Here is a 17854-nt window from a genome sequence, read left to right on the forward strand (position 1 = left end):
CTTTGACCAGAAAGATCTAGGAACACAATTACATTATTTCCCTGCTGTTTGTATTGAGCAATTTAAAAAAAAAGCCGATATGTTTTGGCAAAATACCTACTACCAACACAATGAACTTTCCAAAACGATCATATATATTTTAAATCATCTGTATTTATATGTTCATGTATTTATTGGCAGGTTAGTCCACTGCATTATCCTTGTAAGAGTGAAAGATTACTTACATTTACATTTACATTTACATTTAGGGCATTTAGCTGACGCTTTTGTCCAAAGCGACTTACAATAAGTGCATGTGTTACAATAAGTTCACCTTAGAATTTACATAAAGCTATTCATGAAGGGACGAGGCCACCAGGTGCATCCTGGGAACGAGATGGATGACGTGGGCAGGCATGCTTCACTGACTAGGGTAACACTATTATTTACATGCTTATGTTATGTGTTATAGAATAAATATTATGATCTGGAATGACGATACAAATCGAAATAAGTGATATATGGGAACGGAAATTTGTTCAAAGGCGTTTCCTCTTTCATGGTTAGACGAACACTATGAAAGGTGATTGAATTCTGGCATATAGTATGTTTGTAGGAAGATTATCTATCGTTTAGATCATGCCCCTGTAATGTGAGGATTATCGACATTCAATCTTTTTTCCTGAACAGTTGATATGTGAAGTGATTCTTACACACCAGCAGACGTCAGAACTTCACAGCCAATGGAGAGAAAAGCTAAACTTGGTTCCCTCTGTGAACGTCTGGTTCATTTCCACATCGTGAAAACATATCTTATCGTTTATCAACTAAAGGGATCGAAAAATAGAACACTTTTTCATTTAAAAAACGCGAGACAACATTTTTTCAAATGCAATGACTTTTATTGAGTGAACACTCATGATGCACACAAACAATTTAGATCACAATGTTATTTTCATCCTTAAATCTTCTAGTGCACAAGCAGCAAGCAAGAAAGACGTCAACGTTAACGTGACACTTATTAGACAGTTTTCCTACATTCAGACATCCTCAGCGTTTTCTCAAAGGAGCTTGAACCCACGGTCACTTTACATGTGTAGCTCCTGTCCTCGCTGAAGTCACAAGCTCGAAGGGACAGATGGCTGCTGAGTTGGAAAGTCTTGTCGGGGTGCTGAACTGCGGTGCTGGTCCAAGTCCCTTCGGTGACCGGACTCCCGTTGACCAGCCAGCTCACCTCTGCGAAGCCGATAGACATCTGCCGTGCCAGACAGACCAGAGCGGCATGGCTGGACGAGAGCGGATTGGTGGAAGGCCGGTAGAATGTCAGGACAGGAGGAGGGAGGATTGAGCCTGGAACATGAAAATGATGACAACATGAATCAGAGAAATTATTCGAGAATGCACAGATTTTGATGTTTAATGAAAAGATATCGTCAAGACTTGGTATCACTTAATGGCTAGAAATGTTCTGATTGGAACCTTGGATTGTAAACTTGTATCTGTTACCAATATTTTGTATCACGATGTTTTACATCAAAACATACGTTGGCCTATTTTTTAGAAGTGAATAATAATGTGCAATATCATTTCTAATTAGGGTAAAAATCGTTTTAATAACAATGAAGCGTTGATGTTGTTTGACCTAAAAGTTGCCCAGGTTATCTAGTGGATGGTAGATTGGTTAACTTAAAAACTACATTTAAATTAAATAGATAGCAAATATGCTAAGGAATAAAATAATTATTATTGTAAAAATAAATAATTAAGTGGTCAACACTTATTTCACACCACTGTTTCAAAGCCTTGAACGGGCAAAAAGAAAACGAAATAAATCCGAAATGTTTTCGAAAGTGTAAATGCAGATACCTTGATACATATGTTCATAAGGAATACGAAAATAAACATTTATCATGGTGAATAAGCGAACATGAATCTGTACTTACCAGTAACGATCACCTTGGTGCCTCCGCCGAATACCACAGTGATTCAGATTGTATACATGGCCGTACAAAAACCTCCTGCCTTTTTGAGGCACTGGAGCCACCCTCTATATGCCATTCCCAGGAATAACAGGTAGAAACCGGTTACATCCGTGAAATCCAAGTAAGAGTCTGTCCTTGCCACATGGTCAATTAAAATTCCATTTCCATTAAATACAAAAATGATTGATAGGTCTTCTTGTTCATCTTTGTGACACACCATCTCCTTTGGTAGATGAAAGATCCACAGAAGTCCAACGTTTACTTGTGTCCAACTATAGATGACACAAATTGTGGTAAATGGTTAAATGACTACCATCATTATACTCAGCTGTGTGCAAAAAATACGAAATGATCTCTTCAACATAACGTTACCATGAAGAACGTGAAGCAGAAGTGAGGCTTTTATGAAGTGGGGTTCTTCATGAATAACAGAGACACCTCCTTCTCTATATTACACGTTATAGTAACAACAGATTCAATGATTTAGCCTCTTCAGTAATATTATTATAGTAATATTATCAGCCAACAGCATCCCAAAGGGTTCATGTAGAATATATGTATGAGTCCAAGACATACCAGAGGTGTAGAGGTCAGCAAGTATTGATCATGCCTGTCTCTTGAATCACAATACACTCAAATCCTCAACCATGCACTTCATTCATAGAATTACTGCAGCTCAAATTACTGTAGTGAAAGGGTTAATAATTCTGAGCTGTTTTCTATCTATTTCCTGTTTTGGGAGAATGATGCCTGATATCCATCAGCCGCTTGCGCAAACACTGTCATACATAATTTTTATAAACTCATGATGATCGTATTTCATGTATTTATGAAGGGTAATCCGGGGACTACAGTTGGACCCCTATCTGAAAGGTTCTGGGCTCAATTCCCTTTAGCCTACCTGTAAACATCCTTTGGAAACATGTCCTTCATTCTCCCTAATGACCCGTCTCTGCGTTCGCTGTGAGGTGGTTTACATTAGTGGATGTCACAGCAGCACAGTTCACATAAGTGTCCATCAAGGAAGGGTTTCAGTTTTTCGTCAAATAAATCAGTCATGTGAAGACGTCAGAAACGGTTGGTCATGAAGGTTTCATACTGGGCCACCATCTGAGAGAGCAGAAAAGCAGAAGGGCTCTTTGAAGAGGTTTTTGTCATGGTGTAAATCACTGTGATACTTGTGCTTGAGTAGAATTATCCCATGTGTTACAGTGATAAACGGCTGAGTCTCCTTCCTCCACATTATTGATGATCAACCGACAATCAGACACGGTCTTACAAGTCGATGTGAAATGGGGTGAGGAAAATCCAGGACCATATATCACATCTGCAACGTTTTTGTGAAAGCGCAGTACATACTGAGGAACTCCTCCAGGTATCTGTTTATACCAGTTAGCATATCGATCAGTAACGCTCCCCAGGTTACAGTCGATGGAGGCCGTCTCTCCTCTGCTCAGCGTCACAACAGGAGGCTGCTGTGTCACCACAATCACTGCGCTCACACCTGGAGGAGAAAGCAAAGCAGAAAGCAGGGAGCCGTGAGAGGTGAAGACCTGACGCTGATCAATGGGACATGAGGCCAGAGCTGCAGTGAAGCAGCCTCCTGCTTACATGTGAGGGCAGCCAGGAGAGAGCAGAGAGTCCCCAGCATGTTGTCAGTGTGGAGCGGGAAGGTCTCTGGCTGTCCAGCTGAGAGGTGAGCAGGGTTAGGAGTGAGGAGAGGAGGAGGAGAGGAGGAGAGGCACAAGAACCACCGGCTTATAAACACTCCCAGAGAGAGGAGGGGAGGGGCTTTCACCGCACTATTGAGGATATGAGGCTTAGTGAGAAGGAGGAGGAGGAGGAAGAGGAGGGAGTCTGGAAACAGGAAGAGGAGCCTCAGGTAGAGCTCAATGCACTGATGCACCTCCATGGATGGATGAATTAGTGGATGAATTAAACATTCAAGTGGACATCAAATAAGTTGTGATTCCTTCACAGGTTCAAAGACAATTTGGCCGTTGATAAAAACAACCAGTTTCCATAAATGACTTGGCCATCGCTTCTGATCTGTTTCCATAAACCTTAGTCTAGTTTATTTCATCATGTTACACATAGACACTTGCACTTGTACACACACACACACACACACACACACACACACACACACACACACACACACACACACACACACACACACATACACACAGAGAAACACACTTTTTTACTTAGTTAAGTATTAAGGCCCTTACCTTATCTAGCCCTGTCCTTGTAAGAGTGAAAGTAAACTTCCCCTTATAATTTACATAAAGCTATTCATGAAGCCACGAGGCCACCAGGTGCATCCTGGGAACTAGATGGACGAGGTGGGCAGGGATGCCTCACTGACTAGGTTGACACTATTATTTACATGCTCATGTTTAGTGCAATGTAATAAATATTAGAGATGACCGAAACATTAAATGAATAAAGCGATAAATGGGAATGGAAATTAGAACACCGGTTTGTCTTGGTTCATGGTTAGATGACCACTATGAAGTTAAATTAATTTTGGCATATAGTATGTTTGTAGGAAGATTATATATAGTTTATATCATGTCACTCTCATGTGAGGATTTTCTACATTCAATCTATTTGTCTTAACAGTTGATGTCTGAAGTGATTCTTGCAGACACCAGCAGATGGCAGCACTTGTAAGCCTTTGGGGTGAAAATCAAAACTTTGTTCCCTCTGGCACGTTCATTGCCACATCAATTCAACATATCGCATCTTTTATCAATTTAAGAAATGGACTAATCACTTTCTCATTTGAAGAGCAGGAGACAACACTTTCTTTTCAAATGCAATGACTTTTATTGAGTGAACTTTTCTCAACACATTGTACAGAAATGTTGTTATTCGTGAATGCACACAAAAGGCCTTTAGATCACAAAATCACTCTATCTTCTAGTGCACAAGCAGCAAGCAAGCAAGACGTCAACGTTAACGTGACACTTATTCTACAGTGTTCCTACATTCAGACATCCTCATCGTTTTCTCAAAGGAGCTTGAACCCACGGTCACTTTACATGTGTAGCTCCTGTCCTCTCTGAAGTCACAAGCTCGAAGGGACAGATGGCTGCTGAGTTGGAAAGTCTTGTCGGGGTGCTGAACTGCGGTGCTGGTCCAAGTCCCTTCGGTGACCGGACTCCCGTTGACCAGCCAGCTCACCTCTGCGAAGCTGATAGACATCTGCCGTGCCAGACAGACAAGAGCGGCATGGCTGGACGAGAGCGGATTGGTGGAAGGACGGTAGAATGTCAGGACAGGAGGAGGGAGGCTGGAGCCTGGAACATGAAAGTGATGACAACATGAATCAGAGAAATTATTCGAGAATGTACAGATTTTGATGTTTGACGAAATGATATCGCTTCAAGATTTAGTATCAATGAATGGCTATAAATATGTAGGCTTTGTACATTGGCACCTTGGATTGTATATGTTGTTGTATCTGTTACCAATAGGAAGATTGTATCACGATGTAACATATTAAACATATTACACAGGCCTATTTTTTTAGAAGTGAATAATAATGCAATATTATTTCTGATCATGGTTATAATCGTTTTAACAACAATGAAGCGTTGATAATGTGTGAACCTAAAAGTTGCACAGGATAACGTGGATGGTCGAATGGTTACCTAAAAAAAAGTAAAAATAAAATAGATAGCAAATAAGGCTTACCGTTAGAATAATTATTATTGTATAAATGAATAATTTAATAGTCAACACCTATATTACTCCACTGTTTCTAAGCCTTGAACGCGCAAAAAGGAAATGACAAAAAACCGAAATGTTTTTCGAAAAGTGTAAATACAGATCCTTTGATACATATGTTCATAAGAAATACGAAAAATTTATATTTATTACAATAGTCAATAAGTAAACATGAATCAATACTTACAAGTAACGATCACCTTGGTGCCTCCGCCGAATACCACAGTGATTCAGTTGTGTTCATGGCCGTACAAAAACCTCCTGACTTGTTGAAGGCACTGGAGCCACCCTCTATGTGATGCCTTTCCCCGGAATAACAGGTAGAAACCGTTTTAATCCAGTGAAATCCAAGTAACAATTTGTCCTTGCCACATGGTCAATTAAAATGCCATTTCCAGTAAATACAAAAAACATAGATAGGTCCTTTTGTTCATCTTTGAATCACTTTCCAGTTCCTTTGGTAGATGAACGATCCACAGAAGTCCAACGTTTACTTGTCTCCAACTATAGATAAGCACAAATTGTGTTAAATGGTTAAATGAGTGCCTACTATCATTATAATGAGCTGTGTGCAAAAAATACAAAAAGATCTCTTCAACATAACATTACCATGAAGAACATGAAGCAGAAATGAGGCTGCTATGAAGTGGGGTTCTTCATGTATAACAGAGACACCTCCTCGTCTATGTTACACCCAGTTATTGGAACAACAAATTCAATGATTTAGCCTCTTCGGTAATATTATTAATCAGCCAAAAGAGCAGCATCCCAAAGGGTTCATGTAGAATACATGTAATAGGCCAAGACTAACCAGAGGAGTAGAGGTCAGCAAGTATTGATCACACCTATCTCCTGAATCACAATCCACTCAAATCTTCAACCATGAACTTCATTCATTACTGTAGTGTACAAACTAAAGTTTAAGAATTCTGTTTTGTTTCTTTCTTTTTCTTGTTGCAAAACCTAAATCATGTGTGATTTCCATCAGCCACTTGCCCAATCATTATCATATATAGTTTTTAAAAACTCATGAATGATCATAATTCATGTATTTATATGTAAGGTAATCCAGTGACTGCAGGTAGACCCCTACCCAGAAGGTTCTGGGCTCGATCCCCTTTAGCCTACCTGTAAACATCCTTGAGAAACATGCCTAGTCCTTCATTCTCCCTAATGGCCCGTCTCTGTGTTCACTGTGTGGTGGTTCAAATCAGTGGATGTCACAGAAGCACACTTCACATTAGTGTCCATCAAGGAAGGTTTTGAGGTTTTCGCAAATAAATCAGTCAGAAGAGAATGGTATAAAACGGTTGGGTATGAAGGCTTTGCACTGTGCCACCATCTGAGGGAGCAGAAAAGCAGAAGTGCTCTGGAAAGAGGTTTTTGTCATGGTGTAAATCACTGTGATACGTGTTCTTTAGCAGAACTATCCCATGTCTGACAATAATAAACGGCTGAGTCTCCTTCCTCCACATTATTGATGACCAAGCGATAATCATACTTCGACTGATAAGTAGATGTGAAATGAGGTGAGGAGAATCCAGAACCATATTTTACATCGGTCCAGTCATGGTACAAACTCAGGGCATACTGAGGAACTCGTCCAGGTATCTGTTTATACCAGTTAGCACGAGAGTTATTAACACTCCCCAGGTTACAGTCGATGGAGGCCGTCTCTCCTCTGTCCAGCGTCACAACAGAAGGCTGCTGTGTCACCACAGTCACAGCGCTCACACCTGGAGGAGAAAGCAAAGCAGAAAGCAGGGAGCCGTGAGAGGTGAAGACCTGACGCTGATCAATGGGACATGAGGCCAGAGCTGCAGTGAAACAGCCTCCTCCTTACATGTGAGGGCAGCCAGCAGAGAGCAGAGAGTCCCCAGCATGTTGTCAGTGTGGAGCGGGAAGGTCTCTGGCTGTCCAGCTGAGAGGTGAGCAGGGTTAGGAGTGAGGAGAGGAGGAGGAGAGGAGGAGAGGCACGAGAACCCCCGGCTTATAAACACACCCAGACAGAGGAGGGGAGGGGCTTTCACCGCACTACTGAGGATGGAACTCCATGTCATGTGTTGTACTCAATCCTCTCTCCTTGGTTGCACATGGATCTGATGAGTGAACAGGTCAAAGGTCAGAGTCGTCCGGTTGGGATTGCGTGTGTTCGATGCTACACGCATGTGGTCATGAATGTCCTAATAGCACGCCAGTGTCTGCCTTCATCTAAGAAATCAGCTGTTCAGATAGATGAGTGAAGGTTAACAGACATTTGATATGAGGCTTAGTGAGAAGGAGGAGGAGGAGGAAGAGGAGGGACTCTGGAAACAGGAAGAGGAGCCTCAGGTAGAGCTCAATGCACTGATACACCTCGAAGGATGGCTGAATTAGTGGATGAATGAAACATTCAAGTGGACCAGATCAAATAAGTTGTGATTCCTGGACAGGTTCAGAGATAATTTGGCAGTTGACAACACAACCAGTTTCCATAAATGACTTGGCCATCGCTTCTGTTCTGTTTCCATCAACCTTATTCTAGTTTGTTTCATTATTTGACACATGCATGCTCGTGTACGCACAAACACACACAGGCACACACAGACACACAGACACAGACACACACACACACACACACACACACACACACACATGTTGTGTGTGTGTGTGTGTCTTGTTCAAGTATAAAGGCATGCTGGCCCTAACCTTACCTAGCACTGTCCTTGTAAGAGTGAAAGATGAGTTCCACATATCATTTACATAAAGCTGTTCTTGAAGTTACGAGGCCACCAGGTGCATCCTTGGAACTAGATTGCCGAGGGGGCAGCAATGCTTCAGTGATCGTGTGAAACTTGATTTCCATTCGGTTTGAATATTTTATTTCGACTGGCCTCATCGTCTCCAATCTGACTCTTGTATGTCTACCATGGAATGAGAAGAGCCAAACTAACACATAGTCTTTTTCAGAATGGTTTGACCAATGACCAGGTTTACCAAAATAACCATATCTTCCAGATATTGATTGCTTGATTGTTCTTTTTTTTTTTTTTTTTGGGACAACACACATGGGAGGTTATTCGGACTATGCAATAACACGGCCGACCAGCAGATGGCTGCTCTTCTCAGCTTTTGAGGGAGAAGAGCTTACTTTTTTCTTTTTTTTTTTACCTCTGCGTGTTCCTTATCTTGAATCTTAAATTCGCGCTACAAATAATTGCACAAAAAGCATATGTTGTATTTTATGTTTAGTCTTAAGCTAAAGGTCTTTTTTTTTACCCTGTTATATATATATCCATTTACATAGTTGCCTATGGACTAAATAGAATACACATAGCCTACACGCTGACTCTCTCTCTCTCACACACACACACACACACACACACACACACACACACACGCACACACACGCACACACGCACACACATGCACGCACGCACACACACACACACGCACACACATGCACACACTCGCACGCACACGCACACACACAATCGCGCTCGCTCCAAATAATCGAAATCAAGGGACCAGCGACGGTGCCATCCCGAATCCAAAATGATCGGCTACCTTTGCAGGATGTGGTTGATCAGATAGTCTTTGGCCGTTATTTTTTTACGCAGATATGTACGACGGATTCAAGCGAGGTCATTGGACAACGACGTGAAAAGGAGACGATTGTAAAAGCCAAGGTTGTTTGATAACCAACGGAACGGGCACGTTGCCAAACGCCTGGTGCAGTCGACATCAATGAAACGATGTGAATAAGGGAATCGCTCCTCGACCAGAGTGGCGATTAAGTTAACCCGTGTCGAAAGAAAACACCGCTCCAAGCAAGTCGATGCGCTGAAAGCGAATGTTGCTGGACTCCGTGAACAAAATATCGTGAGCATAATGTAAAGGACAACAACATCTGCATCCTGATCCGTGTGAGACGAGCGTGGATGAGGACAGTCGGACCCGGGATGTCTACTGGGATAAAACGCTGCGCACTCCGTCGTCCCCATCACCGTAACGCATGAGCCGACGTTGCAGAATGTACACACTCGTTGTGTTTCAGGGTCATTTTGTTTGAGTGTAACATCACCCCATTGACACAGTGAAGAGGATGCTTCTGGCCCTTTATGCGATTGCCATGTCTTCAGCGTTTTTCAATCCCAGTTTTGCCTTCAGTTCCCACTTTGATACAGGTAAGGACAAGAGACACACACGATGGACGATGCACTGTAGTCAAATGGGATGCCGTTATTGTGATTGCCTGGTCGTGTCTTATTACCATACGTTATATCACACTGGATACATTGATTTGGATATATGCTCCGATCAATGTTGTGCAATGCCATTCATTGCACACCAGTCATTGCTGCCAATGTGACGTTCAGATGACAAGCAAGTCTTCCAAGATCTACGCAGAAATAGGACGTTATTCACCAAGCCCTTAAGCTTGGCGACAAAAGGGTTAAGAGTTGTACCCGCACTGGTTCCGCATTGGTTCAGCACGTACACCCATGCAGCTGTGAGTTTTGTGTGTGTGTGTGTGTGTGTGTGTGTGTGTGTGCGTGTGTGTTCGTGCGTGCGTGTCTGTGTGTGTGTGTGTGTGTGTGTGTGTGTTGATGAGTGCATGCGTGCGTGCATGTGTGTGTGTGTGCATATGATGGCGAGAGTGTGTGTTTGTGTTTTTGTGTGCGTGCATCTGTGTGTGTCTAAAACATATATATATATATATCTATATCTATATATATATATAAATAATATAATAAATAAATATACTTATTTATGTATCTATTTATAAGGTTGATAATCATTGCAATGACCTGATCAGAGATGTAACCTGCCACCTCAGACGATACAGAGACAACGGTGTTGTTTTCATCCTGCTTCAAATGCAGTGTCTAAGCAGGTCTGCATGGCCCTGGGTGACAGCAGGGACTATAGGGGCTGCTGCAGTATAGGGGGCTGAGTTTGCTTCAAATGGTAGCCAGGAAAGCCTCAACGTGGGCTTGAACAACAGAATACATGTGTGTGTGCGTGTGTGTGTGTAAACATGATCCCCCCCTCCAGCCCCCCACTTGCCCTGCTGATATGCTGAGCATGCAATGAAAGTCAGAGAAGGGCTTTAAGTTTTATTTATATTATTCTGTGTGTATGTGTGTGTGTGTGTGTGTGTGTGTGTGTGTGTGTGTGTGTGTGTGTGTGTCTGTGTGGGCATGTATGTGCGTGCATACATGTGTGTGCCAATCAAAAAAACACATATATGTGTGTGTGTATGAGTGTGTTCTTGTTTGTTTATACATTATGTGTATGCATGTGTACATGCATATATGTGTGTGTGTATATGTGTGTGTGTGTGTGTGTGTGTGTGTGTGTGTGTGTGTGTGTGTGTGTGTGTGTGTGTGTGTGTGTGAATTCATGTCTTTGGTAATGTCTGTAAGAAGATGTGATGAGTCTATCTTTATATCCTCCTCAAGAAGAATATGACGGCACAGCAATGAAACAGAACAAACATGGCATTACTCAGTGTTTATCAAACAGATCCCATGATAGGTTGATAAAAAACACATCTCTGTGCTACTAAACTGGTTTGATTTGATAGATGGTGTCTTGCGTTTGTTGATGTTGTTTGTCATGGCGATGTCATACATAGCACAGAAGAGTAGCCCATCGCTAGCACTTTGTTCACTGACTCGGCTAGCAATGGGATTGAGAATCAATGTTGCCTAGGTGATAGAAAGGGGCGTGTCGAAAGGAACCAATGAGTGCCATGCCAACACTTCCCACCACTACCCACAAATTATGAAGGACAGAACAGTACAGGAAAAAATCGTCATTAATAATGGATATTATTTATTACTAATTATTATCATACGCCCCTGCTGGTTACACATGTTTGGAAAAACGAAACATTAAACAACCTTATTTTGTATAATGTTAATATAATATGAATCATTCCCAATGAAGCGAGCCGAAGTTAACAGTTGCTTGTAATGGCAGCTTTAGGACCTGTGGCTTTGGCTCGGACTTCTACAAGACAGATGATATGATGGATCTATTAATTACTGGGAAATCTCCTGCACTTAAAGGCTGCAGTAGCTGGTAGGAACCACTCAAGTCCATCTCCCCGGAGATGAGTGCACAGTTCTGTAACTACATCACAGTCATTAGCTGCACGGTACGGTTGAATTGAATGAGAGATATTGAGTGATGAGTTATTGTAAAACAACTGTGTGTGTTGATGTGTGTGCACGTGTCTGCGCGTGTACGTGTATGTGGGTGCAAGTGCGTGAGTGCGTGCTCGTGTGTGTGTTGGCGCGTGTGGTTGTGTGCATGTGTGGGTTTTTGTGTGTTTGTATGCGGGTGTGTGTGTGTGTGTGTGTGTTTGTGTATGTGTGTGCACGTGTCCGCTCGTGTATCTGTGAGCAAGTGCGTGAGCACATGTGTGTGTAAGTGACATTAAATGCAATTGTTTTTATGAAGTTCCTCCTAAAGCCAGAGATAGGAGAAATGTCTGTTGTAGTGCTAGTCGTGGGCATGAGGACAGCTGAATGATTTAGAAGTCTCACTTGGAGTGGGGCCATCCCTCACATCTACACCTGTTAAGGACACTCTTTAATGAAGCTCTCCTCTGGGGTAACGCACAGTGACAGAGGGAGAGAGAAAGTGGTGGAGAGAGGGAGGGGGACAAGGAGAAAAAGAGAAAGTGGGGGTGAGAGAGACAGTGCGAGAGAGTGAAGGGGGGAGAAGGAGAGAAAAGGAGAGAGAGCAAATGGGAGAGAGGGGGAGAGGGAAAGGGGGAGAAGAGAGGTAAAGAGAGAAAATGTGAAAGTGAGAGGGGGGAGAGAGAGAGAAAGAGAACAAAATAGAGAGAGAAGTAGTGAAAGAGAGAGAGTTGGGGGGGTACCTGGGGCTACCTGACTGCATTGAGCTTGGGGTTATCCGTTTTCGCAACTAGGAAAGAGGGTTGCCCTGTGATCACCGCCACTCACGTTTCAGCACCACGGAGAGCTCTCCGCCCAAGGCTACACGGAGAAGCCGGCGGACATTAGCTGTGGCTAGCAGTAGACAAATCGTGCTCGTGTGTGTGTGCATGAGTCTCTCTGCATATGTGGGATGCCTGCTCACCAGGAGGCCTCTGTATCCACGCTATCCCCCTTTAAGGGTCACCTGACTGCCAGAAGTGCCGGTGACCTCCATAGCGATCAATCAGCAGTCTGTCGACGCAGCGCTGGGTCTGACTGCCTCCGCGCTCTGTCCTTCAGCTGTGTCCTGGTGGTGCACACTGGTGGTATATTCGCAACATATCATCACAAGGAAGAAACACCCATGCCACGCAGGCACACTACAACGCTAGCATCACTGAGCTACGCAATGCTATCACGCTATGAATATACTTTTGTGCGCGGGGATTCCTACCCTCCGAGCAATAGGAGTCGATGTTGACTCCGGTTCGCTGCGGCCTAGCTTGTTACTGATGACACCATGAAGTGGCTCAACACATTTAAACATGAAACGCTGGCTAAGCTAATGTTCAACTGACCAAGTATAAAAGGTATTGTTCCCAAAGGCCGCCCATTTGGGAAGCTTGTATGGGGATAGACTGGGGTTTTAAATAGTGTGGGATGTTTGGTGTAAAGGTCACAGGAAGTGTGTTTGTGTGTGTGTGTGGAGGGGGGGGGAGGTCCAGTTGATAAATTATGATTTAAATGTGTTGTAGATAATAGATGCTAATACATCTATTATCTGTGTGTTGCTTTCTTTTTAATCATAAAATCAGCTAGCTAACTAAGTAACTAATTGACTATCAATCTACCTAACTATTTCAATAACTAAATATCTAACCAGCTAGCTTGCTAGCATATTAAGCATTTTCCTGATCAACTAGCTATCTAACTAGCTAACTAACTAACTAACTAACTAACTAACCAACCATCTAACCAGCTAGATAGCTAAATATCTAAACAACTAACTAACCGGAAGGAAGACACATGAGGCAACTACCAACTTGGGCAAGAGAGTGTTCCCGACAGCAGCCGTGTCCTGCCAGGATGACAGCCCTGCAGCTCTGCCTGCTCCCCTGGGCCTCCCCTCCTAGTTAATGACATAATGACACCCATCACCGCCTCTCTCACTCCCTGCCTCTCTCTCTCTCTCTCTCTCTCTCTCTCTCTCTCTCTCTCTCTCTCTCTCTCTCTCATATATCTCTCCCCCTCTCCTTCTCCCTTCCTCTTTACCTCTGGTCTTGTAAGCCCTCTGACATTTGCAATGATTTCTATCTTCACTAAATGCGAGCTAAAACACATCCCAGCTAAATATCTTCGTAGTTCTGCTAGAGTCCATATGACTTCAGTGTTTGCTTGACTATATTTGTGGATGCATTTATCTCTAAATGATCGTTCATATTGCGTGTGTGTATGTGTGTGTGTGTGTGTGTGTGTGTGTGTGTGTGTGTGTGTGTCTGTGTGCTTGTGTGTGTGTGTGTGTGTGTGTGTGTGTGTTTGTGTGTGTGTGTGTGTGTGTCTTTGAGATGGTGTGTATGCATGTGTGGGTGGTGTATTGGGTGTTGGTGCCTAGAGAAGGCTACCAATGAGCTTAGAGAAGGCCTCAAGAGCAGTACTGCCGTATGTGCCTTCCTGTTCCTTTCTCACAGTAGCCCATTTGCTTCCTCTATGAAAGAAACACAGTGGAAACACTGAGTGCAAGCATTATTTTCCAATCACTACAGACACCCAATAGCAATATATACCACTACTGGGCCGTGCCATACCAATACATGGCATTGGTTGGTTGGTAATGGCTTTATTAATGCTCGAGAAAGGTGCAATGTTTATAATGTTGACCTGCAATGTACTCCTTGATCTGTGAATAAAGTTTTCCCGTTGTAATCTGCTGGTGTAGACCCACAAGATAATTCAGGGCACTGCACCCTGTGAGCAATGCATTGTGAACTCTGGTGTACCACTGGGCTCTATACTTGGGCCACTTTATATGCTGTGCCTGCATAACCCAGAAGGGGGCCATACATTCTCATATTAGTATATGGCTGCAGTTTTCTATGAAACTGTCAATACAGTCCATTGATGTGTGTCTTTATCCATCCCTGTGTACAATGTGTGTGCTGACTAGGCCTTGGTGTTTTTGTAGATGGCAGTGTAGTGCAGTTCCTTCCTACATGTTGCTCTCTCTCTCTCTGCATTCAAATTCAACTCAAAGGGCTCAACAACAGGCGAGGGAAATGTACATTGACAAACATTGACACAAAAGCAGGATACAAAATATTTGTCCTCTCTGTCTCTCTTTGTGATACCCTGTCCTTATACCCCATAATAGTGACCACGGGGGAATGGGCAATGCACAGCGTGCAGATCTTATTCTCAGGAACCATGTGTCAGAGCAGTGGTTTTACCTGCCTTGTCTGCACAGCAACAGCAATGCTCCTGCCCACTGGGGTATGCTTTTATTTATGAGCTTGCAGGAAAGCTAAGATAACACTGCACTTAACACGCCATCACATTATCGCCAAAACATTATCACCAACACACACACACACACACACACACACACCTTCTGATGCACACACACACACACACACAGACAGACACACACACACAGATACACGCACATGGACACACACACACGGATGCACACACATGGACACACATAGCATGTATCCAAGTTAAAATGTCCTCTGTATCTGCTTTAACTTTCACTGTTCTTCCTTGCTCCCAAAACATTTAATGTCGCTCTCTCTTCTCTCTCTCCCTTTCTCTTTCTCTGTCTCTCTCTCTCTCTCTCCCTCTGTCTCTCTGTCTATCTCTCTCTCTCTCTCTACCTCTCTCTATTTTTCCTTCCTTCCTTACATGTCCAAACCTTTTAATCTCCACTTCCTCTGTTTCTACCTTTGTTTTGTTTTACACCTTCCTCTTGGTTTCTCAACAAAGTACTGAATCAGCCCTCCTGTCGTTGACGCCCACCCTCCCTTAATCACGTTTCTCAGCCCCTCATAACCTCTGGGATACTAAAATATCATTTTAAACTGCAGTTAAACACAAAAGGGAACATTATATACACTAGAACACCGGGGCGGTCGCGAGCCCCGACTCTCCGGAGGGAGACGGAGGGAAACAGCTTCCAAAGCGGTCTCCTTATGGGAGACGCTGGAGGTAATGTCTGACATGTCAGCAGGACAGCTGTACTTTATGAAGCTAGTGTTAAGGGTGTTCTCAGGAGTGCAGGAATGCAGGAGCACGGATCAGTACCTATCTATTGGTTCTTTGTGGGAAGCACGTGGGGCATAAGGTGTAGATTTATTGAGCTTTTGGTCTCTGATATTATTGCTGCTGTGCACATGCAAAGGGACCCTGGGCACTCATATACAAACTGCCGCTCTTCAAGACAAAGTCTTTACCCTGCAACCCTGGCTGCCTCCCCGCTCCAGACTGTTTGTTGTTCTGTTGAGGCCTCTGTCTGACACGGACTAGAATACACCTGGAGGGCACTGCTCCTCCTGGTGGAGTCTGATAAGACACCTTCACTGACCTTTACATTCACACACACACAGGCACGAACACAACCACACACACACACGCACACACACACACACACACACACACTCAGACACACACACAAATGCAAACACACTGACATACACACACGCACACACACAACCATACACGTACACGTGCGCACACACATGCAAACACGCACACACACAGATATACACACATGCACACATGCAAAAACAGCCACACACACACACATGCACACACACACACAGACACACACACGCACACATACACATGCACACACACACGCATGCACACAAACCACACTAACCCTTGTAAAGAATAAGATACAAATTTGATGGCGATATAAGACAGAGGAGATCCAGTGAGATAAACTGTTTTTTCCCAGATGGGAAACAGATACAATGTGTTAATAGAAATGATAAATGATCATATTGAGTCTGTTCTGCTCACGCCAGCCACACACGCTCCACTGGCACACGTTTAAAGCGTACACTGTGAAGTATGGTCAACGTGAAGATGAAGGTAGTGAGATGGAGCTGGGCAGGGGAGGGGGATGAAGGTGTGTGTCAGCATTAGGGAAATTGAGGAAGCGAAACGGAGTAGGAGGGCCTATGCAACGTGGGAGCCAATCAGCTGCGTTGGCACAGTCCGTCAGGCTGTTACCATGGCAATGTGTAGAGGGGGTAAAATAGGAACGCCTCGCCAAACACACTGTAGCTCCCTGCTCTGTCTGCCACCCAGACATTTATGTATTTTACATGTATATGTGTGTGTGTGTGGCTGTGTGTGCGTACGTGCATGTGTGTGTTCAAGTAACTGTCTATCCATATCAGCATATATATTTTGCCTCAGGGTCAAACAGGGGGCATGGAAGCATGGAAGAGGTACAGTATGCATAGTTTAGCCCAGCATAGTGTCAAGGCTTAAAAGGGGTGAGGTGTGTGTGTGTGTGTGAGTGTGTGTGGGCGCGTGTGTGCGTGCGTGCATGTGTGCGTGGGGATGTGTAAATGTGTGTGAATGCCTGTTCATGTGTGCCTGTATAACATCACTTTTAGCAGGCTAAATGCATCCCATATTGCATATTTCCTTGGATACAGTCACTCATTTTCCTTCTAGTTACAACCTAAAGCAAGAGCTGCACTTGCCATCATAAATCCTCATCCCCAGGCTGTTGACTTGGTCTTGGAATTTCTGGGATGAATTTACATTTTTACTGTATGAATACTACTTATAAACGTCTGCAGTGACGCTGCTTATAAATAGCATGCCTCACGATGTCCCTCCCCCAGGGAGATTTAGATGTACGGTACGTGGTCAAAGTAACTTTTACCTCTGTCCTTTTGAGAAATATGTGTTTATGTTGGATAATTCAGCCACTGGTTTCATAAGGGAAACCTCTCTTAAGACTCATTTCCAATTCATTCATAGACAATAAAGCGGATGTAATGCGGTTCACTGTCTCGGCTCTAGAGACACGTGAAATCGTAGCAAAAACTCATGTTGCTCATAACTCAAACAATATGTCTGCTCCTTTGACAAGTTATCAAAAAAAATGGCCACTAGGTTTGTCTTGTGCCCTTGCCCAGTTACATAAAAGGAGACCTAATTAGTGTTAGTCCTGTCTTACGATGACCCCTCTATGAAAACGGTCTATGAACA

The 17854-nt window shown here is 43.4% G+C and overlaps 3 protein-coding genes across 3 annotated transcripts in view; 1 reads left to right on the plus strand and 2 right to left on the minus strand.

Moving 5' to 3' along the window:
• Nucleotides 1-917: 917 nt before the first annotated feature.
• On the minus strand, nt 918-3675 carry LOC307082245 (immunoglobulin lambda-1 light chain-like). Its single transcript, XM_079745759.1, has 4 exons — nt 3573-3675; nt 3140-3465; nt 1923-1956; nt 918-1329 (listed from the first exon to the last, which is right to left on the minus strand). The coding sequence occupies exons 1-4, from the start codon at nt 3610-3612 to the stop codon at nt 1001-1003; spliced, it is 729 nt and encodes a 242-aa protein (XP_079601885.1). The 5' UTR covers nt 3613-3675; the 3' UTR covers nt 918-1000.
• Nucleotides 3676-4865: 1190 nt separating this feature from the next.
• On the minus strand, nt 4866-7640 carry LOC307082244 (immunoglobulin lambda-1 light chain-like). The gene is made up of 4 exons (XM_079745758.1): nt 7540-7640; nt 7107-7432; nt 5884-5917; nt 4866-5266 (listed from the first exon to the last, which is right to left on the minus strand). The coding sequence occupies exons 1-4, from the start codon at nt 7577-7579 to the stop codon at nt 4935-4937; spliced, it is 732 nt and encodes a 243-aa protein (XP_079601884.1). The 5' UTR covers nt 7580-7640; the 3' UTR covers nt 4866-4934.
• A 2140-nt stretch (nt 7641-9780) lies between these two features.
• aatka (apoptosis-associated tyrosine kinase a) overlaps nt 9781-17854 on the plus strand; it is a gene marked incomplete at its 5' end in the record, with an annotated part of 23709 nt that continues 15635 nt past the window's right edge. The window contains one exon of the mRNA XM_079746176.1: nt 9781-9862. Coding sequence (XP_079602302.1) covers nt 9781-9862 — 82 coding nt within the window. The remainder of the gene's footprint in view (nt 9863-17854) is intronic.

This window comes from Pollachius pollachius, assembly GCF_949987615.1.
Source record: "Pollachius pollachius genome assembly, chromosome: 11".
NCBI lineage: Eukaryota > Metazoa > Chordata > Actinopteri > Gadiformes > Gadidae > Pollachius > Pollachius pollachius.

Excerpts from the sequence above, each read along its gene's own strand:
- LOC307082244 (XM_079745758.1), bottom strand. The coding sequence starts at position 7,579 with ATGCTGGGGACTCTCTGCTCTCTGCTGGCTGCCCTCACAT. Across the intron at positions 5,918-7,106 it reads ATAGTTCTGCTAAAGAACAC|GTATTCGGCGGAGGCACCAA; the intron begins GTATCACAGTGA and ends TGAATCACTGTG. Across the intron at positions 5,267-5,883 it reads CACCAAGGTGATCGTTACTT|GCTCCAGCCTCCCTCCTCCT; the intron begins GTAAGTATTGAT and ends TTCATGTTCCAG.
- LOC307082245 (XM_079745759.1), bottom strand. The coding sequence starts at position 3,612 with ATGCTGGGGACTCTCTGCTCTCTCCTGGCTGCCCTCACAT. Across the intron at positions 1,957-3,139 it reads ATAATTCTACTCAAGCACAA|GTATTCGGCGGAGGCACCAA; the intron begins GTATCACAGTGA and ends TGAATCACTGTG. Across the intron at positions 1,330-1,922 it reads CACCAAGGTGATCGTTACTG|GCTCAATCCTCCCTCCTCCT; the intron begins GTAAGTACAGAT and ends TTCATGTTCCAG.